General features: G+C 37.4%; 1 protein-coding gene across 3 annotated transcripts in view; it reads left to right on the plus strand.

Annotated features, from left to right (window-relative positions):
- The window catches only part of SHQ1 (SHQ1, H/ACA ribonucleoprotein assembly factor), a 53,274-nt gene that overhangs the window by 18,228 nt on the left and 11,193 nt on the right, over window positions 1-23,853 (plus strand). For all 3 annotated transcript variants that reach the window (XM_050904666.1, XM_050904665.1, XM_050904668.1), the window contains exons 8-10: window positions 1,371-1,424; window positions 4,053-4,176; window positions 11,864-11,984. In XM_050904666.1, the coding sequence (XP_050760623.1) occupies window positions 1,371-1,424; window positions 4,053-4,176; window positions 11,864-11,984 (299 nt within the window). The remainder of the gene's footprint in view (window positions 1-1,370; window positions 1,425-4,052; window positions 4,177-11,863; window positions 11,985-23,853) is intronic.

Raw genomic sequence — 23,853 nt, forward strand, 5'->3', positions numbered from 1 at the left:
GAAATCATTAAGTCTGTAGGACTGAAACTACGTGTTTGGTGTTTTATATAGGCTACCATTATATGCCTTTAACAAAACTGGGTTTTATTAGGGTTTGTGTGTGTGTGTGTTTGTTTTTTAAAGCTTATGCACTGATTATGGACGGTGTTTCCTGAGGTATTCTGGAAACTAGAGTGAGGCATTTAAAATTTTTAAAATTGACAAACACTTAAAAAATAAAAAGATCCTAATACAGAATTTCCTTTTTCTAGTATTCAGATGTCGAAGGGAAGTAGGAAGGCATGTTTCCATTTTCAGGATTCTGGTGTTTGCCCATCTCTTACACAAGCAGCAGCCAGCTTTATTTTGTGTTCTGTACCCTAGGCTTTTTACAGGATATAAAGAATGAAGCAAATAGCAGAAGTTTAGAATGGATTCCATGCTATTCTGTGGATAGCTTGCCTTTTTGAAATGGACTTGCTTCCCAGATACAACTTTGTGCCTAGCATCTCCTCTGCTGATATTAACCAATGAGATGTTTTCTTAATGCTTTCAGTCAAAATATTGGAACATATAATCAAAACCATTCTGTCTTAATCAGACTGAATTGCAGGGCATGGATTTTTAGAATGGCAGGCAGAAATGTCCAGACCTGCTTATTCGACAGAATAATCTAGGGTGGTTGTTGTATTGCATGTTAGTGTTGCACAAAATTGCAAATATGCGAGGAACACAATTGTCCAATTCTTTATTGGTCTTTGCAATAACCGTATGGTATATGTGGAAAACACACTGTGGGTTTTTTTCCTTTTCTCCCCCCCACCCCCTAATAGGAAAACCAAGACATTCAGGCCACACAAATCTTTACTAGGGCCAGGATTATAGATCAAGGCTTCCTGGCTTTTTGCCCTGATCATCCCACTAGACCACACTACCACACAAATGCTATGAATCTGTCACATTTTAAGAATAATGACATTTTACATGTACTGCTGGCTTTAGGACCCTCTCTGAAAGCCAAAAGTCTTGAGCTGTTTTCACGAAGCAAGGCACTTTAGCTTGAGCTTTGTTGATTCAAGTTTCTGTTGCTTGGTGAAAAGGGACAGAATTCCACTAAAATACTGTTTTTTTGTGATTGCTGTTGTATTTTAAAGGCTTTGTGCATGGGCTAGATATTCCCAGTACGGAAACCAATTCAGTTATTTAACATCTGCATTGCAATATAATTTTTAATGCTGTCCTGTGGCCATTTCAATGCACATAATATAATTACTGCTTCATATTCACAAAGGTTCTTAAATTGCTGCCAGAATGTTATCTTAAATAGTTTGCCAGCAGTCTTGAATGTTGAATTAGATAATACTTGTTTTACGGTCTCCTCTTAAAATCAGGTTGAATCATCTTGGAACATCAGGAAGCTGAGTGCAACATTGTGCTGGCTGGAGGTAAGTTAAAACTTAAGTTTTGCATTATGTGTTTGCGTATTAGTTGGTTTTGGTATTTTATGTTGCTTTTGTGGAAAGTTTACTCTTTCAGTATTGAAGATGAATTAAGTGTATGTCCTCTTTTTAATAAATGTTACAAGAAATTGATCATGACTTCTGGGCTCCCAGCTACTAGTAGCCTTAAGAGGCTGGAGTATGACCTCTTGTCTGTCTCCGGTGCTGGGCCTTCTTCTGGCCCATTCTGGAAAAGCTAAGGATAGGCACTACAATAAAGCTGCTCGTCTACACACTGTCCCTAGCTCCTGGGCTTGATTCACAAGTCCTGACCTTTATTTAGGAAATAACTGTAATTATTCCTCACATATGGCCACAGTATGTTTTTGCAACTCCATGCTTAGGGCAAGAAAATATAGACTTCTAGCTCCTTGATCAGAAGTCATAGATATCTTCCCATTTAGCTGGCTAAAGCATGTTAAAGTAGAAGGGGCACAAAGGGCATAAAACCAGGGAATGTGATTTCTTAGTGTTCTTGTGTCCTTTAAGTCCTACCTCAGATATATGTTTTAATAACTTTTGAAGATGGCAGGCCTTAATAAAGCACTTATTGTTCACTTATTGTTCACTTCTGGGGGTTTTGACTGCTGAGCCTTTCTTCAGCCTTCCTAGTTCATCATTCTGCACTTCTAGCTTGCTCTTTTTCTTGGCTGGAAATCTTGGCTTCTGTCTTCTCCATTCTGCTGTGTGGCTTCAGAGTACATTGGAGAGTGGAACTGGGAAGCCCACAAGTAAATGCAAACCCAACGATAGGAAAAGCTCTTAGAACTCAATCAAAAGGTGTTCGGGTTTTTTTTTCCACCTATCATGGAGAAGCTGAATTCCATATTCTTGTAGCAAAAAAACCTCAGTTCTGTAGTTGTAGAACTGTTGTCTCATTAAGGCTTTAATGATTGTGTGAGCTTTCAGACACGCACTGAATACTTCTGTTTCGGGTTTCTTGCAGAGTTAGTTAGTGGACATGTGTTGCTTTACCCGCCCCCTTCTTTTCAGCGTTATTGCCACATCCCTATTTGTTTAGTTGTTGCTAGCCCTTTGAAACCAACATAGACTAGAGGAAGAGAACTGAATTCTATTCTTTGCAGTTTCAGATTGTTTACTGAAAGCACACAGGCCTGTGTAATTAAGTTGTTACAGAGCTGGAAGTGGAAGGGACTTAACCTGGCCTGTAATCCATTATTTCTTATGATGGCAGCAACCTAGAAAGGACTGTCCCGTCCTCATTCCTGAAATTACTGAGCCAAGTCTCAGTTTGCAGGATCAAAAATGAAATTTGACAGGATTTTTGGGTTCAGTCCTTCAAACATTTCTAGTAGTGGCGAATGTTATAGATATAACTCGTTCTATGACAACGGGTTTTCTAGATCAGTTAGTTTTAATTTGTTTCCAATTGAATGTTCTGCAGTAGCAGGTCACAAGGGAGTGCAGTTAAAATGCAGTGATTGCCTTAACTCTCAAATTTTTTTCAGATCCATATCCTAACATAGTGAAGGAGTTTTCTGCATGTGCTTATCCTATAATATAGCAGTTCTTGGCGCAGCCTGTGCCAACAGTATATTTCACACCCAGAAAATTCAGTCTCCTGGCACCAAGCTGTTAATAACTATATCTGTTATACAAACCATGTAGAGGCGGGTGTTTTCATCAATCTGTAAACAAAATTGCCTCAGCTATGGTTTGTTTGAACTGACTGCCATTTTGCTGTGCATGACATGTACACACCTTAGACTCTAAATATTAAATACCAAAACATAAATGATTTAAATGCTTACCAGCGATCCATTAAAATGAAAAATGGGTTGAGGTAGTCATATAATGCAAAAAAGTGCTGGCCGTCAGCAAAGCGTTTTTATTAATTTTAATAAATTGAGAATTCGAGATGAAATAGGTATTTTTATTTGAATTCATAAATGGAATATTTTGTCTTGAAAAGTGAAAGCTGGAAAAGAAATCACTCTCTTAAGAAAATCTTTAATAACTCATTAATGCCTCTGGCCTGAGTAAATTAGAGGTCTTCCTCACTCATAGAGGAGGACAATGAACTGCTTTCCCTAGGCAGATATATTTATCCCTGTCTTGAATATCTATAATTTTCATGAAAGGCAGAGTCATGTATCATTTTTAAAGATCTTATATGTACACATGTATTTTGTTAATATCATGTGGTTTTAATTTTTCGTTATTCTTAAAAGGCTTTTTATAGCTTCCCCTTAATATATATAATAATGTGGGACAGATGTAATTTATTGCTTTAATCTAAAGAATGGCAAAGTCTTGAGTTAGATGTTTTATTCTAATGTTCTCTACATTCTTTTTTTTAATTCAAAACCACTAAAACGTATAGGACTTCTGTTATCCTGCCATGCAAACTAAATGTGCAGTGTCTTGTTTCTATTTAACATGTTGATTTCCATATCTATTAAAATACAGATTTTTAGATGCATAATATATAAAAATGTGCTTTTTCCCTATTCTGCTATGACTTTTTTCCTTAAAGGAAAACAAACAAAAAAGCCTAATTCTTTGTATTGAAAAGCACACAGACTAATTCAGATTTTTCACTGATATGCACAGAGTTTCACTAGCATTCATGATGTCCTGGTATCTTTCGGAAGAAGAGTGCTATGCTATCCCCTATACAGACATTTTGGATTAGTGACACGTGCCTTCAATGATACTGTCATGATACTGCAACTAGGTAAGTTTTTTAGGGATTGGAAGTGATGCCTATATAGCCACATTGTTTGTATGTCTGTTTTTTTAATAACTTCTGAATCCTTTGGCCAGTTTTACCCAAACTTGATAGATATTGACATTTCTGAACATCTTGTGGTTTTGTGAAAATGGGGCTGGGGAGAAGAGAGAACAAAATTAGTGTCCTTACCAGGAAAAAGCCCCTGAAGCAACTCTTTTATTAGCCAGCAGATAATACATGCAGTTGTGGTGTAAATTCAGCTGTTATTCACGCCAGAAAATCTACACAGAAGAAATGTTATGAATGTCTCATCCTTAGAAAAATCTTTGATCAGATCTTGTATCTTGGTAAATCAGGATAGTCCAGCTGTGATTTGTAAAGCTTTAGGAAAAAGATCTTTAAAGTATTTTTCTCTATACTGTACTTGTCTGTAAAGAGATTTCTCTGTTGGAAAAAAACATTTTAATGAAGCTTTTGTTACGGTAGGTTAGACACTGTACATTTTTTAGACTCTATTCTAAAGGTGTCTAAGTTTTTATTTCAAAGCAGGGTCACTTACTTTTACAACTATAGCAGCAGTCCTGTTGTTTTCTGTTGTTCTTTGTGTTCTTTAATTACCTGACTGAAACACTGTTAAAAAAGATTGGAAGGATTTGTCTCCATCTAAGGGAAATTTTTAAAGCATCATCATCTTCAGTTGTTCCAGCTGTTCTGTTTGATTAAGTTCTGCTCATCATGGTTTTGCAGTTGCAAATCTGGGCAGCTTCCCTGCATGATTTACTGTTTGGAAGAACTATTGTTTTAATTTAGCCCTTGTCAGTGAAGTTAGGATTTTGACAGAAAGGAAGCTTACCCTAATGTTGAATTCCTGTTCTTGCCAGTTTCTTTTTCTAGAATTAGATCTTCTGTTGTTTTGTTGTTGTTTTTTTTTTTAAACTGAGCCAGTCCACTAATTATTTTCTTTTTTCCTGTTCAAAATAACTGTATTTGACATCTAGCCGTCTTAATTCCTAAACTGTTCCATTGTGTGTGCCAGTTTAGCATTGCCATACAGAATCACACATTTGAGGGCAAGGGGTAGTTTTGTGGTTCATATTCAGTGTTACAGTTCTTTGTAGGATTAAGGCAAAATGGTTGAGATGACTTTGTGGTAAGTCTAGTGGTAGTCTGGGAAGAACAGAAATCTTGAATTTGTATCAGCATCAAAACTTGTTTTGCATCATTGTTCTTTTAGTACTTCCTATATAATTTTTTTCTCTTAGGACTAGAGGCCAAAATCTCTGACTTGCGTATGTTATCTTAGTTCTCTGCTTGTTCTTAGGAAAATAAGACAGTTCTAAATAACAGCCAAGTAGAGCTGTTCATAAAAAACAAGCAGTGAATACCATGAAAACTATTCTGTTGAAAAATAAATAAATAATAATTAAAAACATTTAAAACTGAAGAATAAAAAACTGACTACACACTACATATTTGTAGCTTTGTTTTGTTTCACATTCAGGAGTGGAGCTGTCATCTTAATGACTGAAAATTATTCTTTCAGCAGTGACATTCTTTTTATATATTCCCTGTTTATTCCATTCAGCTTTCATGTAACAGTACAAATTTTCAAACCTATAGTTATTCCAGCTTCACTTGTGCAGTTGTACACAACCATGTTTATATCTTGGGTTGTTAAAGTTACTTGCAACTTTTCTATGTATTGTGAGTTACTACTTTCAAAAAAAGCGTTCAGTATTAGTGGTTTTTTGGTTTTTTTTTTGACAGAAGAATCACTGAGAAGCAGCTCTTTGGTGGTTTATTTTCAATGCTTGTGAGCTGCAGGATTAAAAAAAAAAACAAATGGCAATAGTAATCTCTACTACTGCCAAAAACTATTGATGATTCAAAATGCCATTTACATTATAACAGTCAGGTAGTGAAGTTTTAAGGGGAAGATATATGCTGTCCCTCTTCACTTATCTGCACTGGCTTATGCTGCAGTTCATATGTGTGAAAGAATAAAATTCTGATAACAAAACTGAAATCATAGAGCGCTGCCAGCCTTTTGGATTTTTTTCTTAAGAGGATGGTACATGAGAGGTAAGCTATTAGCTTTTCTTTTAATGTTATGATGGAAAATGGTATTGGAGTGAACGTTCAATGATCCAACAAAATATTTTCAGTAGTTTGGTAAGGGAGGTGGCATCTACAATAACTGTGTGTCAGGTTTCCTACTCCGTCCTCCTACTTTGGACATGTGGCTGCTGTTGCCTCCTTACCCTCTGCTTCCAAAATACAGTGGCCCCAGTAGTGCTTATCGTCGTGGTCTCCCTGTGTCACCCATGATGGTCTTGCTCCAACAGCAAAGTCCCCGTTTTCTCTGAAGGAGTAATTTGAGTATGCTAACTCATTCTCTACTGGGATGGGAGATAGGCTAGCCTTGTTTTTTCTGACCTCAGTGATTTGCATAAAAATTACTGCCATAAGCTTTAAAAGAAATTCAACTTTATTTACTTGATGGTTAGAATAGCTTAGAAGCAGTGGAAGAAGTTAAGAAATGCAGCAGGTCTGGCTTCATTCTGTGCATGTCTGTGCTGTGCTGGTTGCCTGGGAAACGGTGCAGGATTGGGTGACCGGCTGCCTCCGCAGAGCTGGCCGTGGATCTTCAAGACACTGAAAAGGCATGTGCAAGCCTCAAGAAAAGAGAACATGTGCCCATTTCAACTGGAGTTGTTAATAGTGGAGAAGAGGGGACACTCTTGAGTATGAGCTGTGATAATCTCCAGGTGCTGCCTGGGAAGCAGACACCAATGTATTACTTCTTTCATGTGGATGTAAATGTATTGGGAGGGGCATTAGCAAGTTAGCAGTGTAGTGATAAAGGTAACGGTGATTGATGTTAACTTCTGAAAGTTCTGGGGTTTCTGTATCAAGTTAGTATTTACTACTGTGGTGCATGTATAGTGTGAAAAGCACTAAGTTTTTTAAGTAGCCAACTACCAAAGAATTAGGAAAGATACAAAATGGATGTATTACCTGTCTATAATTAGAAGTGAGGCAGAGGGGAAGTGTGTGTCTATGTATTATTAAAAGAAATAGATTTGTAGATAATGCTTGTACTGCCCAGGCACAGCTCTTCAGTCAAAATGTTTCCTCCTTCAAACTTCAGTGGAAGTTGAGCTATGCTTTTGAGGAATTTCTGTTTTTATAAAATACTTAGCAAACTATGCAATGTGCAAAACATAGTAGTTGTAGATAGCATTAAATACTGTTACCCTCTTTGTTTACTGGAAATGATGCCTCACCAGTTTGGCACTGTATTGCAATATATGTGTGACGAACATAGGTAAAAGTGACTGTCAAGTAACAGATAATGAATTCAATTAAATAGTACCACAAAACTATTCCTTTTCATGTAGATGCAAGAGGACTGTTGTTTAACTTAAAGAAAGAATCGGTTTGAGTTGACCTCATCCTGACTTGAGGTTTCTTTCAGGATGCTGGTAACGGAAGCTGGGACATAGTATAATACAATGTTTTGATGATAATAATAAGCACAGTAAACGAATTTATTTAAAGATAGTAAAGAATTCTGATGGGACTGAATTGTTATGCCTCAAGTTATGTGACTTTAAAAATATTAGTGCTATGTTGGTGGACCACTTCCAAGGTACAGGATACTGCATTTTTAAGCTATTAAGGATCCTTGCGTGTGGTTGAAACACTTTTTATTTTGAATTAAGACTCCCTGCCAAAGTGTTAATTGTAAGACGAATGCATTAAGCTGATTAATGTTGAGGTCCTCAGCAGATTTTTTCATATGCTGTTTTAGTGATCGATAATACCTAAAATACTTCAGCAAAACTGTTCAAAATTCAGCGTAGTTATCTAGGATATCTACTATATTTATCTGTTCTTTGGATAGCATTAAAAAAGGGAATGAAATGCAGTGGTACACCCAGCTACAATGCTATTTCCAACAAAAGGTGTATACTGCATTTGACAGTTGACTAACAAAAATTTATCAGGTATGGTTTTTATGTAAATATATGGAGCCCTTTTTCTTTTCAGTAGACCTGTAATTAGTAAGTGGTGTGGGTAGGTTCTGTCAGTATTTACTGACACCGTGTTACCATTGCGTAATACTGATTTGGAAGTTATCATCTATGAGCTAATAATAAAGAGAAAACTCATTTGTGCTCTTTTCTGCAAGATAACATGTGCTTTGCTTCTTTCCATACAGAAGTTAACACGAATAGATTTAGGATTATATAATTACCTTTTGAAGAGAGATAGTACTGTTGCCTAGCTGGGTAAGTTATTACCAGGGCGTTTTCATTTAAAAGTCCGGAAGAGTTCTTTTCTTGTTTTTAAGAATGCTGTTCTCTCTTTTTGAGACGGTAAAGTTCAGTTTATCTTCAGATGAATGCTCCTCCTTCTTGAAAATGTGGAAAAACATACAGAAGTCTGCAGGAAAAATAACTTAATGCAAAACAGAATGATGGGACTATTAATTTCCTTTGCTTCCAAATATTCAGTATGAAAGCTGGTAGAATTTTGTGATGGTGTAAAATCAGTAGGTGGTTATATCAAATGGCAGATACGGAGCTAGGGTCAAATTGTATCCTTTTTTGAACTGATCTGTGGAAAGAGGACTGGATTTCTGAAACTGTAGAATTAAAGTTGTGGGCTGTCATCTACCAGCTGTCATAGCAGTGAACTCCAGAAGAACCCAGTGATCTGCAGACATGTGCTCTGACTTTTATGATTTTTGCCTTGTCTGCTCAGCCTCTCTGCTGCTTTTCCTCTGAAGTTGCAACTCATCCTCTCCCCAACAGCAGTGTCATGATTTTTAATGGCAGGAAAAGAAAACCACCTTTGTCTCAGAAAAACAATGGGTTAGTACTTAGATTTGGTATCCCGTCTTGATATATATTCCAATCTCAAGTTGGTTGTTATCCTCCTTTACCTCTAACATAGCTCTTCATGCCAAAAAATAGTGGGTATTAGAGTCTGTCTTAAGTCATATACTTTTAAGTTCTACATCTTAAATTTTAATAGCTTAGAAGATCAAGTATTTTTGATTCTGTTACAGAAGTTGGAATCTTTTTATTCGTACTTTTAAATATAACTAGTTGTTTTTTTGAATAATCAGGAAATAGTATCTGTACATGACAAGCAGGGTATTTATTGTTCAGTGTAATGCAGAGCTGTAACTTTACACAGAAGATATGCAAAAACTGACTTAAAAAGAAATCATTCATATTTTCCTGAGGTTATTATCAAAGTTTCTTGTGCCTGCTTTTAAACATTTATTGCTGTTTTTCTAAACAGACAATTTTTCTTCACCTTTGAACTTAAAAGTGTTTGCTTCTTTAAGCTATGTGAAGAAAATGAAATCGGTTATCCTTGACGTCTTCATCTTCTGTTCCATGGCTTTCTTAACTCCAGTATACAGTGAATTTTAAAAAATGACAATCCTAGGGCTACAAAAGCAATACGACTTTTAAAACTAGCACATTTTAGGTTTGCTTTGATAGACAGCCTTTCAGTGAGTTGGACTGACATAGCTGCCAAAAAAGCCCCTAGCCTGTTCATCTTTGGGCTTCATCAGTTCTCTGATCCAGTTTGCTGTATAGTTTCACAAATACTTGCACTGGCACATAACAAAAAGCTGTGGAAAAGGGGGAGGTAAAGAAGTGCAAAAAAGAGTACTTAAGCCAGTGTAAGTAATAATACTACTGAATACATAACCACAGCCTGAAAGTTAAGACCAGATGTCTACTGAAGACTGAAGTAGATATCCAAAGACAGAACCTATGGTGTGGAATTTCACAGGAATAGGCCAAGAATCATCTGTATGTTATGGAATATCCTACATTAAGGCTTAAATAGTGTTCACTCTTCAGCTCTTATTTTTTATTGCTGTGGTAAGGAGTTAAATGCAGTTTTGTGTAAGGACTTCATGTTTATAGGATGCACGTATAAGATGCATATTCTGAAAGCGGAATTTTGGTAGTTTGCTGTGCTCCGTGTGTTTGCCTGTATGTAGGGTTCCCTATTTTATTAAGTCTGGCTAGATTTTCAGCCTCTCTGATTAGAGGCCCATTAAGCTACTATAATCTTTAATTTATGAAGAAAGACTACTTTTATTGAGAATTAGTGTTATAGTCACTAATTTACATTGTTACTTGGCAGATGAGTAACAGTAGTGGATGTTGTAAATGGTTTGGGCTGGCAGCTTGACAGCTAGAACCTTAAAAAATTAGCAAAATTTTAATTCCACATATCATTTCTTTTTAAAAGAGCACACTTCTTTTTAGTCAAAATAGTCAAGTTTGACAAGCTTAGCTTGACAAGCATTGATGGTGATACAATCTAAAAGTTCATCAGTTATATTTGGGATTTTATGTGTTCTTTCCTGACTTTTCTTCAACTGGTCCCTTCCAAACCAGTGGGTTTTTTCAGTTGTTGTGTTTGCCATAGCTTTTTACTCTCCATGTTCTTTCTCCTTATTGCCATCTTCCACATCCTTTAATTTTCATTCTCTGTCTATATTTTTTCAGCATGGAATTACTTAAAAACAAACAAATTTTGTGCTTGAACAGCAGGGGGAGTTCTGATCCTTTTTTTTTTTTTTTTTTTTTTAAATCTGTAAAATGTAATTTCATCCATGTTCAGGTTTCATAGCCTAGGAGGAGCCAGCCTCTTGGGAGAGGGTTATTAGATTCCATTTGCAATAGTGGCTGTTTTCATTTGTGTGGTTTTTTTTTTTTTCCTCCCCCCATTAAACAGTGAAAATATTTTTTTTTTAATGTTCCAGCACTTTAACCCTTTAGCAACTTTCATCAGAAAACCAAGGGAGGAGATTCCAGCTAATTGGAGGTTACATTAATCAGTTGTCTTCATAAACAATGGTTGCATATGAAGAAAATTAAACTGACTACAGAAAGATTTCTGGTTGTGGAATGAGAAAACATTCAAGTTTTTAATCTTTTACTGCATTTATCAACTGTATGTCAAATGGCACCTTCTTGAGCCTGAAGAGAGGTTTTCTTTCTGGGGGCTCAATTTGCCAAATTATTCTGTAACTAACAGAAGTAGGAAAAGTTCTGCTTAATTTAAGGCAATGGTTAGATGTTAGGTGATGGTATCGCTTACATTGGCTTACACAATTGCTGTGGCTCCTGCGTGCTTGACCCTGCTGTGGGCTGTGTGTTCCCAAACTTACTATTTTCCAGCACAGGTATTTGTGTAGGCATACAAGGAAATAGGTTTTCTCTTTCTTCAGATAAATGATGGGGCATAACTTCTTGTTATTTGTGAGCTACTTTTCAGCTTGCCTTTTTTTATTTTTTATTTTTTTAAATATGGTGCACTGTATGACTGTGCTAAAGTTTGGGCTGGCACAGCTCAGAGAAGTGGGAAAGCTGGGGGAGGGGGCTTCTTCAGCTGCAGAGAATTACACGCATGACTATGCCTTGAGGCTTTAGTCTTGCAGAGAGATTCCTACTGAATTCAGAGGTTCCACATCGATGTGGATACTGAAGGGCATAGTCATATTACTGCTGTTCTGAGACTGTGAATCAACTTAAAGTTACAAGATGGTTGTAGACAGCATGGTTATTAAAGCCTCAAAGGTGAGAAGATGGTAAAGATTATCTATGATGATTTCTAGTGAATTACAAAAATAAAAATCTATTTCCAGGAAAAGCTGCAGTTTTGAAGTGTCTGCTGGACATTCACAAGATTTTTATGGAGAATGACCCTGCCTACATCCTTAATGATCTCTTCATTACAGACTATTGCATCTGGATTCAAAAAACCAAGTAAGTTCTTAAGTAGTTATTGATGTGGGAAATGTTTTTAGCATGCTTCATCTATGAACAAGTATCAGTAAAATCAAAAGAAATGCTATCTCCTATAAATGACAATGTGATCAGTCTTTTTCATTTAGTAACCTTGGCTATCCAGCTATTCTTACTACATAAGCGAAGACATTCAGTGCATTTTTTAAATGTAGTGACATCATTGGAGAAGGGAGGGAGGAAGGAATTGCATTTTAAATAAAAATGTGAATTTTCATTAATATATTAATGGTTTGGGGGGGAAAAAACAGCTTCTGGGGAATTTTCGTTCTATTGCGATCTTTCTTAGGAAGAAAAATGTTTGTATAGCACTTATGTAACATTACGAAAAAGGTTGGAAATAACTCCTAGTTCAGGATTGAATTTATAACTTCCAATAGAATTGACAACTTCCAGCTCTGGTCAGACACACATGCAAACCATTTACATTTGTATGAAACAGATGATTTATGGACTGTAGCAGTTGTACCAATTGATTATTAACACCAGAATAAGTGTCACAAATCTCTGTGCACTGTGTACTCTTTCCCCTGTAGTTGCTTGCCAGCTCACTCTCCCTGGCAATATGCTTTGGCTTCCGCTTCACTTGAGAGGAAACAGCGACTCTGCCACTTCCAAAGTCCCTACGCTTCGGCACTTCTGTGTCTCACCTGTGTTCTTTCAGTGGAGTCAGCATGGCTTCACTTATTTCCAGAGTCTTGGGAACTTTGCAACCAGACTGGCTGGAAGTGTCATCATGCTTTAATGGTTTAAAAACAAAAGTATTGGTAGGAAAGCAGTGAGAAATGGATTAAATAAACAAAGCAAGCTGCATGTTCAAATCTTACTGAGCTTTATATCGTTCTTGTCAGACTGATTCTATTTTTCATACAGCTTTTGTTTTTTCTTCCACCCTTTTTATGTCTTCACAGCCTTCTCTGAAGGCCCACAAAAGTATGTGAGTTGCAAGTAGTATTTCTCTGAAAAGGAAGGCATTACTAACATAAACACAAAAAATGCCATTGTCATATTTGTTAATATAGCAACATATAGACTCATAAAACAGTGGTTAAAAATAGTCTTTGCATTCCGGTTCATAATTTAACGAGAGACTGTGGGAGAAAAAATAACTTCTTAAGTGTACAAGACACAAGAAGCAGCGAGGGGATATAGAGGGAACTTGGTAATAATCATGAACAGAAGGGGGAATATGAAAGAGAATTGAGCCAGCTTGCATAGACTGTATATTTAGGTGTGACCTTACCAGTGCTTCTTAGAGAATTAAAGGCCTTCAGCTCGTAGCTGCTTATTACATGTTGTAGGTACTGTTGATTCTTATTCTTCTCTGTTCCTATAGGTAACAATGCACAAAATACTCTAAAGCAACTACAGGTGTTTCCAAACATTTTGGTTCATCAGTCCTGATTAGTTACAGGAACAGCCAGTTCATTTTACACTGTCATTTTTGAGGAGGCCTTTTTCGGCCACACCTTAAATACAAGTATGGGGAAATACATGTCAGGTTGAAGTTGATTTGAAAAAGTGCAGTAAATGAAGGAGAAAGTTATTTCATGCATCTTTCACAAAGAAATTAGTCATAAGACAGTAATATCACTGCTGCCCATATCAATGAATATAATGTCTAGCAAGTCAGTCATAAAAACCAAGGCTTCCTTTAAATACAGCAGGGGAAAATGTATGGTAGATATAAGTGACTGATATATTAACACATTTACTCCCAGACGCATACATTATGTACCAGTTAAGCAGAACTGACAGCTTCTGGAAAGAGGGCAATTAAGCTATCTTATTGTCATAATGACATGGCACAATAGTTGTCTGTCATTAGGAGAACAAGAGAAAGAGGAACTGCAGAAACCATTCCTATTTTTAGGGTCTGAATCAGGAAGGCATTTAAGCATATGCTTAAGTCATTCCTGTTCAGCAGTGACGCATGTGCTTGAAGTTAGCATGTGCGAAGTGAACAGGAATGCTTTGTTTTTTCCCTGATGCTGAAGGGAACAACAAAGTTCACTTGTGATTCAGAAAATACCTTAACAGATATAGAAATGGGTGGTGACTTGTCTGTTAAGGACAAGGGTTCCCAGCTCCCCAAGGTGAGTAAGGCATCTGGAAAGCAGGATGGTACATCTTCTGTTCCAGGGGAAGAAGATTATGACATCCCTCTGGTAATTGCCTTTATGGTGAAAGAGTTTTGGGAGGGGAAGGTATTTATAGGTATTTTTGTGGTGCTCTTTCAATGAAGTTATTTGCACGTCCGATCAGTCTGGATACTTTCTCTGTTTTATTTCTTAGCTATTCTTTGCTCCATGCAAGCTTCATTAACTTTCTTTGTCTCCATTTTCTCCTGTCTTTTCATAGCTGCAGTCCCAGGGCACTCTCAAAATCTGTGGAGGGTTTTTCTTTTCTTCCCCTCTTTCCCTGGTATGTAACCAAGTCCTAGTGGAGGTTGGGGCCTCTTTGCTTAAACAGTTAAAACAGACTGTAAGTTCTTTTTAGTGAAGAATCTGGGCACTTTAAAAACAGCTGGAAGCAAGCTTTTTAGCTCACCTGTACTGGCAGAGAAAAGTCTGGGAGCTGTAGTTTTAGAAAAAAAATTTGGCACAGGCAAAAATGTAATGGATGTGTCAAGTGGTAATAAGCATACAGTCCCATTCCAGATTAAGCCTCCAGGAGAGGAACACCGCTGGTAGGTACTAGCTTTTAAATATTCAATGTGGAAACAAAAACCTTATAGCCAACAGTGTGTCAATAGATGATTACAAATTTGGTTTGAGATCACAGTTTGGCTGTGGCTAAATTAGATGAATAAATGAATGTGTCACTGGGCTGGCAAAAGGTGATTTATTTTAAGCACAACATATCTGGAATTGGAAATGATTAAGCTGCTGAATAAAATACATGCAGGTGGCTAATAGTCAATTGGGTAGGATGAGTACAAGCTAGTTCTTTAATTCTAAGGATTCCCCCCCCCCCCCCCATTATTTCATTCAGGTGCCTGTTACTAAGAGAAAAGTAAATTCCTAGAAGTCTTAGACAATGCAAGATATTGGCAAGTGTAGCTAAGATTTCATCTTCCTGTTTGCAATCTTAAAGCTAGTTTTACCTGCTTTCTAGGTTTCTAGTATCTCTGAGCTACTTGTGAAGTTAATAATTTGATCTATTGTATAAAGTGGCATGTAAAATCTTTTAAACTGTTCATTAGGTTTTGAAGAAAGGGAGCATGTTGCTCAGCAAAACATCAGAAAAGAGGGAAAAGTAAATGTTAACCTGGGTAACAAAAGCTAGACAAAGACCTATGGAGGCAGCTTGTAGTAAATCTCGGCAGGTGGTGTCAACATTTATGTTGAAAAGCCAGATGCAGCCAGATGGAAAATTGCATCTTTAACCCCTGAGGTCATAATGACATGTCATCACTTCATTTGATCCCCCTGCTAAGTGAGCTTATCATCCACCCTGCTGTCACTTCTGTTATTACTTTCATTTCCATAATAAAATTAAATTTAATTTGTCTGGTTTACATGCTTTTTTTTTCTTTAGGTCAGAGCTTTTACAAACCACTATGATACATATGGCAGCCTCTCCAGGGTGAAGTTGTAACTGTATTATAAGTCTGAGCTTTTCTCCATCTTTCACGCCTTACTTTGAGCAGAAAGAGATGAGGGAGAGGAGAAGGAGCTTTGGGGAAACGACTGGTTGTCTGATAGCTGCAACATGGGCTGCTAAGACCAGAGGAATCTAGGTGTGGGTTTGTTGCAGGAGAGCTTTTCCCCTTCTGCCGGAGGGGAGTTACGTGTCTGTGACCCCACAGGAGTTGTGTCCTTTATAGAAGTCAGAGTAGTTTACCCACTGACTCTTGCTGTGCTGAGGTTCCTTTGTGTAGCCTGATGTCTTTCTCCAGTGTTGTGTATTCCCTTTGTGCCAGTCTCTATTCACATTGCTTTTTGTTGTCCACTGTTGTACATATGTGCCTTCTGGTAGCTCGGCCGTGTGATGCACGCTGGCCGTAACATGAGTGGCTAGGTGGAAGGCTGAACGAGTTCCTGTGAGTCCTTGTCCAGGCAGGCAGTTAAGTGCATACAGTTCTGCATCCCTACAGAAGAGAACAATTGAGCCCATGCCAATTTAAAATATTTTTACCTAACATTTAAATACATGTTTAGTTTTAAACATGTACCACTTTAGTATCAGTAAATGTATATTTTCTGTGTTCCTGAATTGGAGGTGAAGCTGTTAGTGTTCCTGGCAGTTTTCCAGGGGTTAGTACACTTACTTATGCACAGTTGTATAGTTGTATGCTTCTCAAAGTTTTATGGGTATGAGGAATGCAGGAGGATAAGGTGTTTGATCCCATGTAATTTGTATTATATTTTTCATTATCACTATTTCTCTACTTTTTAACTTACCATCTCGCCTTTTATTCATGATCATCTCTATTGCAAAAAATTACAGAATTATTTTTTGTGTTGTGTATTGTAGTAGCTTCAACTCGCGCAGTAAAGGAGATCTGTATGTTGAGAGATGAGCTGTTAAATTGCCTCAGTCTGTCCTGTGGAACTGTATCTGCAACTTGATTTGTTATACCGGTATATAGGCCGCTTTAATGTATGCATGCTCTGTAGTCGCACCTTCATATATATGTGCTCCACAGCCTTAGACAAATGTAATCTAGCTAATTTTGGTGACTGTAGGTGTAACATGCCAGTTCAATCATGGACTACTTGCTTTAAAGTAAAAACCAGGATTTCTGGTGGCATTTATACAGTCTCCGTAGAAGCTGCTATCTTTATTGGAACTAACTAAATTAAAGCTAAGTCAGATATTCCTAAGCATGATATTTGCTTCTCTTGATTTGCAGGTGAGACATACCCTAAAAGATAGGCTAGCTTCATATGTCTGCTTTCCTTTTCATCTCTTTGTTATAATCGAAACCTAGTCCTTGTTACAACATAATTACCTAGTCTGAAGCCAGCAGGGAGTTGCTGCTTTATGTATAGGGTGTGAAGTTCTCTAAATAAATGTAGGATTAATTACATTCACAGCATGTCATTGAGGTGATGAGATTGACTGTGATTGTTCAGCTCCCCTTTTCTTTTCCCCAGGTTTTCTGAATTACTGTTTTAATCAATATAGTGTAATGTGGGCCTGAAGTGTTAAGGCCTGATGTTGCAAAGGCATTAAGGAGTCCAAGTCTTTCAGGGGAAAAAAAAAAAAAAGATCCGTGAGATTTAGGATTTTTACTGCCTGTGTCACACTGGATTGTAAAGTGCACAAGGGAGTAAGGAACTCAACCTTCAGCATCATAGTTTCAGTCCATTGCATTGGTTAGAGTTTGGCAGAGGGAAGATTTCTTTATGTTCATTCTGACCTCTTTCTTGGCTTTCATTGACTTAAAAATTTATTTTACAAGTTATCATCTCTTTATATTTGCAAAAAAGACTGGGTTTGAATGTATAAGACAGCCTACTAACATTTTTTCGAAGCATACATTTGATAATCAGAGTAGTGCTGATAGTTTGCTGTTGTGCCCATTTAAACACTGTACCACACTGAATCTTCAAAAGCCTCTCTTCAGTTCATATAAGTATTTGCATAGCTGTATAGGTCTGTTTTAATTTACATTAAGTTCTCTCCTCTATAAAACATCTTATTTATTTTCCTTGTATCTTGTTAGACATACCAGCTCACCCATATCCTATGCTGTGCTTGCTTGTAGGGCAAAAAGCATTTGAGAACAGGTCATGTATTACAGCCTTCCTGAAAGAATTACCTTAAGCTTTTGCTAGATTTGGGAAAATATTTTGTAACATATAACACCTTTAGGCTTTAGTAGTCAAATATTATGATCTTTAGATGAATGTAAATAGAATTTTGACATATATTCCAATTGTATGTTAAAATTATTTGTGAAACTGATCATCTATCTGCAAACTTAGGAAATTTGACCTGGTTATTATTTGCTAAGATCTGGAAAACTTTGAAAAGTGTTTCAAAGTGTGTAGAAACTATTTTGATTATGCCATTTTTGCAGCTGTTTCTTCTTGGCATTTTTGTTTTCTTTAGTGGTTTAGGGTTTTGCAAAGCTCAAAATACTTGAATAGAGGAAAACCAGGCTTTTAAAAATCTTTTTGTCTTTGCTTTTTTGCTGCTTGTAGGGTTGATATTTATGAAATCCTATTCACTCTTTGTGGCATTGACATGTTCCTAGGAATAACTGAACTGTAACATCTGAAACTGTACTGCTAAGTGAGGGGTGCATAGAGTAACTCTTGTTGACTGTGCACCTCTACTATGAAAATACTAAGTTCAGACAGGAGGATTCAAGAACAAAACTATCCTAAAAGGTTTTCAAATGGTGTGCTACTAACATGTTCTTTAAATTTTCGATTTGTAATGGCGGGAGGAGGGAATGGATTAACAGACAAGAAAAATTATTCAGTGCTTTAAAGCATTCTCAAATGTTAGAGGAATATGCCAGTTTTCAGCTGTTAACCTCTTGGGTTCAGCAGCCATGATTCAGAAGAACAAAGGCATAGGCAGTAATATGTTCTGGATGAAAATCCTGCTTCTTGGCTCTGTGGGATTCAGCTGATTTTTACAGCATGTTTAAAGCACTTCATACAGTTAAGACTTTAGGAAGAATACGCTTCATCGTATCGTATTTTAGGTGCATTACAGTTTCATGGTCAACTGTACTCTGCTTTGGCTGTAGTTTAGGTTTTACTTTACCTTCATTGCTGCCCATGTTAACCTTAGCTTAGTGAAAGCTGCGATAATTTCAGGTTTGATAAAAACTCCAGTATTCAAAGTAGGTGGTGCAGAGAAAAGCCAAATTGCTTTCACGTTGCTACTTTGAAAGCAGCCTTGCCATTAGCATATGCTTTTAGCGTATGTTCTATGTAGCCAGTTATGTTATTTATCAGATAGTGTAACAACCCTGTTGCCACCATCGCAAAATCCCTTATTTTGATCTATCTAGTAGTTAGAGGAGTACATTTTTCACTATACTTCTTTAATGGTGCTGTCATTGCGGATACACTGAGGCCACTTAATTCCCTGCCCCCCACCCCCTGCAAAACAAAAAACTTGTTGGATTTTGGAAATTTTTAATTTGAAGGCTATTCTTTCCTTTGCTGTTTCAGCTTAATAAGAGCCATACAGGTACAGGGGACAAACCAAAAAATCTTGGTGCTGCTTGTGATCACACCTTTTCCATGAACACAGTAAGAAAGCTGTTTTATCTCGTTACATAGGCTTCACCCTTATTGTCCTGCGATGACTTGCTGTAGTAGCTCATGACTACAATCCCCAATTATTGTAATTCCTTCTTAGCAGGCTTTACAAGCTGGCGTTACTACTGCTGGCAGCTAGTTCAGCATGCAACACTACATTTGCTTACTGCCTTGAGTAATCATGCTGCATTAGGTTTGCTTTTCATTCACTTCTTTGGTGGCCTGTAGTGGTGTATTAACTTTCAGATGTCCCAGCTGGTTTTCAAACTTTTACCAATAATGGGAGTGGCCACTTCAAATGGTCTCTTTGCAGGCTCTTTGAGGTTCATTGTATGCATATTTCAGTTTACATACCACCAGCCGTAGGAGTTGCTACTAGGTCAGTGTTCTAGGAAATACTGGAAAATGGGGGGGGGGAAGCCCACCTGGGAAAAGACAGGTAGGTTTTTGTTGCTTTATAAAGTTAAGATAATCCGTTGTTTTCAGAGTTTTTGTCTGAGTACTGTCCAGTATCTTTAACAATCTGTAAGAAAATACAGTATATGTCTTTTTAGATAAAAAATTTTGGTGACATTAAATGTTATTTATTAAAAGGTAAAAAATGAATTGCACAGACTGACCCAGATTGGCAATATGGGCTTATTTGAACAACATGCATTTTAATACAATCAAATATAAGATGGCACATTCACAATAAAGGATTGTAGATCCTAGTTATGGATTGGAGAATATAAGACAGTTGGGGGCAGCAGCTCCAGAAAAATAGGTTGGGTCATGCTTGAGAACAGTTTGAACCTGAGCACCTATTTATCTCTGAGGAGGTAAGAGGGTGAGTACAATCTTCAGCTGAAGAAGCAGAGTAGTATCATTTGGGAGAAGGAAGTGGCATGACCTTAGAATGCATCACTTGAGAGACTGCTAAAACCACAGACTAATTCTAGTGTCTATTCAAAAAGATGTTGAAAAATGGAGAGAATTAGTGGAAAAAAGGTTCCACGAACGTACATGTCTGAACGACCTATGTTATGGTGAAAGACCGAATAGTGGTTCATTGGTAAGAAAGTTAAAGGTTGATTTGGGCTTGTCTGCAGGTATGATGGGACAGAGATTTTGGTTTTGAGCCATTGTGTAGTATAACAAAAAAGAATTACAAATAAAATCCATCTAGTTGAACAGGAAACAGGAAAAATTCAGACAGCAATAAGTTTTCACATTTTCCTAGTGAAGAATAATTATGAGTTGGCTCCTTCTCCCTAGGTTGTTGGGTAATTCTGTACTGTCTTATTTGTTTCCATCAAGATAGCATAGCTCAAAAAAATACCTTGTGGTTCAAACACTAGCTATGGGTCTGGTGCAGAAAGTATTTGAGATTCTGTGCAATTTATTATGCTACTAAAACAGCCTTTTCTAGTCTTACAAGAGGAAATGCTATCATTTTCCTTAAAACTTAGATAAGGGTTTACCAACTTATCAAAGAGTACGTTGACTGTTGGTGCCTGAATTTGGTAGAGAACCCAGATTTATTTATTTTCATCCCAAGTCATCTGCTCTTAATCCTTAGATCACAGTTCTTTGATTTAAAAATAGTAACTAATAATTTGCAAGCACATTATATGTCTCCTCTTTCACTGTTTTGATGCATGTTTTTAATACAGTTTCTTTTTGTTTACTGTCATCTTGAGCTGCCATGCCTCTCATTAAGTGTTGCATCTTATTTAAGGCCTGAGCTGTCACTTCAATTGTCTGTAAAGCAGTAGGTGCACATAGAGCACTTTGTAAATAACAATACCCAAGTAATGTAATATACTGACTTAAGAGGCTTAAAGCGAAACACTGTTTGCCCTGAAGGCTGAAAAAGGTGATAGACAGGTGGATATAATACCAGAAATTCCCCTTTATATATGTTTTAGCAAGCCATGTAAAACATGGATTTTTAAACAAGGGATTTAATCTCTCCTCCCAGCTGCTAGCTGCAGTTTCCTTTGATGTTTTTCCTCTCCTTTCCTCTGTTGTTTTTTTTTCTATTTATTCCATCACTTTTCTATAGCTTGTATTCCTTCAGGCTGTGTCTGAATGCACCTTGCTGTGGGTAGAGAAGGCAAAGAAGAAAGCCATTTTTTTCCCCCTCGGGCTACTGCTTTGATTTTCCAAAGTTGTTGGGAGGCGGTTCCTATCTGCCTACAGAAGGGTCAGTGATCTGTGTCATGTCTTTTCAGTCAGCACATCTCAGCTGACTCTTCTTCTGTTTTGACTACGGGAAGGATGAACTTGTGTAGTTGTTGCCTTTCTAAGCTGGTGGAGTGTGCAGCTGTGATCAAAGTGGGAAGCCGATCTCCAGGCTGATAATGTCTTCCTGTTTTGTTTCCAGCCTTGTCAGTAGCTAGCTTGGTCTCTCCCACCTGCCCCTGCCCCTTGCAGTGATTGCCCCATAAATCTCAAGACAGAACAGAGGTAGAATGAGAGAGAAAAAATGTTGAATGAGATGATAATTTAGTCTGTGGCCTAACGCCCACTCCCCACTATTCCCTGGGGACTCCTTCTTGCAAGAACTGGGCAGTGTAGGCCAGCTACGTGACGCTGCATGCATGGCCTGCAAGTTTCCCTGTCGTGGTCAGGAAGCCAGATCTGCAGCCAATTCAGTGGGGTGTGGTGGTATTATTATTATTATTAATTATTATCATTCATAAAAGACATGAACATGCTCTAGAGCATCTGATACTAGGTGCCCTACAAACACAACAGGGTAGGGCGGGGAGATGATGGGAGCAGGCTGTTCAGTTTAGGCCCTTGCAAAAATCTGCTTTCCTGCCAGGAATTTGCAAGATGCTCAGATTTGGTGTCTTTTTATGTTTAGATTGTGTGAGTTGAGAATGGACTGTGAGTGGGAAGGCTACAGGTGGTGTTTTCCCTTCAAGTGTTAAGGGTGTCAGTCAGAAGCAAAGGAGCACTGTTAGAGTTAAAACTCTGATTGACCTCACTAGGACTTTTGTTGTTTGGTGGATAAATTCCATTGTAAAGCGGTAGGATCATGTTGGAGTAATGTGTTTTTAATTGTGCCTTTGAGCCTGTCTGTTGTCGTTGTTGTTCTTGTTATTTTTTTAATACATGACTTTACTAGCATTATCCTGACACTGAAATTCCCATCTTCTGCACTGCTTTGTGTGAGTACCTTTCATTCCCGTATTGTAATACAAATTGTATAATTTACAGTGTTAGGAGTGCTATCTCCTAGATCACAAGTGGTAATGGTGAAGACCAAGTTCTAGGTAATGGCAGTTAAGAAATTTGAGGGAGACGAGGCTAATGTAGAACAATTGTCAGCGTTCCATTTCTGTAATACAGCCAATACTTACTATCACATTATAAAATCTGTTCCTTTCTCTGCATCTGTTTTGTGGTGAGTTATCTATTCATCTTTCATTATTTGTATTTATCATATATAACTTTGGAAGCTGTGCCATTGTTAGATATTTGGACTGGCTGCAACTTACTGAAGCTATTTTGGCAACACTGAGCTGCTTCTAAGCTCAGTTGAAGTATTCTTAAAACATATAAATACTGTTCAGTTTCTTTTTATAGTCCAATATTAATTCTAAGTCTGTTTTCTCTTATGAATATTTTCATGGTATCATCTACATAAGTAAGCTGTACTTGATTTCTTTTATAATCCATGATGTGTTTGGTTTCAACTTATCAAAAAGACCAAGTAATGAAAGAAAGATGTTATATTGGAAAGCTTCATCTGTTTTTGAAATATTTATAAATGTGAAGTTCAGCTCATGCACTATTTAGATTCATTATGAAAGAAGCACTGTGGAATTTCAGAATAAATATGGAGGGAAAGTCACTTGAAATATTCAGACTTATTAACATAAAAGAAGTCACTTAAATTGAAACGATGGTGGTATGTTTTATATTTGATTTATGGTTAACAAACTGTAATACTTTAAGCTATGTAGATAGCAGTTCATGTTTACAAGACTTCAAGTCGGATTGCAGTGTAAGTATATCACACTCTTAGTTTCGGAATTCATGTAATGCCCTTTGAAAGCCAGAATTTCAAGATGAAAGCATTTCATGTTCCCCTTAAACCCATTGGATTCTTCCACATCAGCCATTGTTTTATGGTGCAGGACTGCTTTCTGTCACCTGAAGATAAGTGCTGGGTTTCTCTTGACAAAAGTAGTCTCTTTGTGCTGGATTTCTGCTCTTCTAATCCTGTCAATTTAAAGTGGTGGCATCTTGCTTACAGGGAGATGTATTTTCCAGACTTCTTTTTGAACCCAGTGCTCCCTTTTATATAGTGTGGTTTTCCTGTATTTAAGGTAAAGATTTGGTGTGCAGTGAATGCTTTTCCAGTCTCCGCTTTATCTGATGTCTACAAGGGAGGGAGGAAAAAAAAGATTCTACAAACTTCCTACAAACCCAAGCCTTGTGCCCTAGTCTCTTCACCACATCCTTTGACACTTCCACCAGGCAAGAGGCAGCATATGCAGTAGCTGGTTTTAGCACTGATCAGCTGGTTGGTATGTGCATGCTGTGGCCTCCTACCAAGCCAGTACACGATAGCTGTGTTCTGCCGGCCTTTTCTCATGAGG

This window comes from Gymnogyps californianus, chromosome 13 (genome assembly GCF_018139145.2).
Source record: "Gymnogyps californianus isolate 813 chromosome 13, ASM1813914v2, whole genome shotgun sequence".
Classification (NCBI taxonomy): Eukaryota; Metazoa; Chordata; class Aves; order Accipitriformes; family Cathartidae; genus Gymnogyps; species Gymnogyps californianus.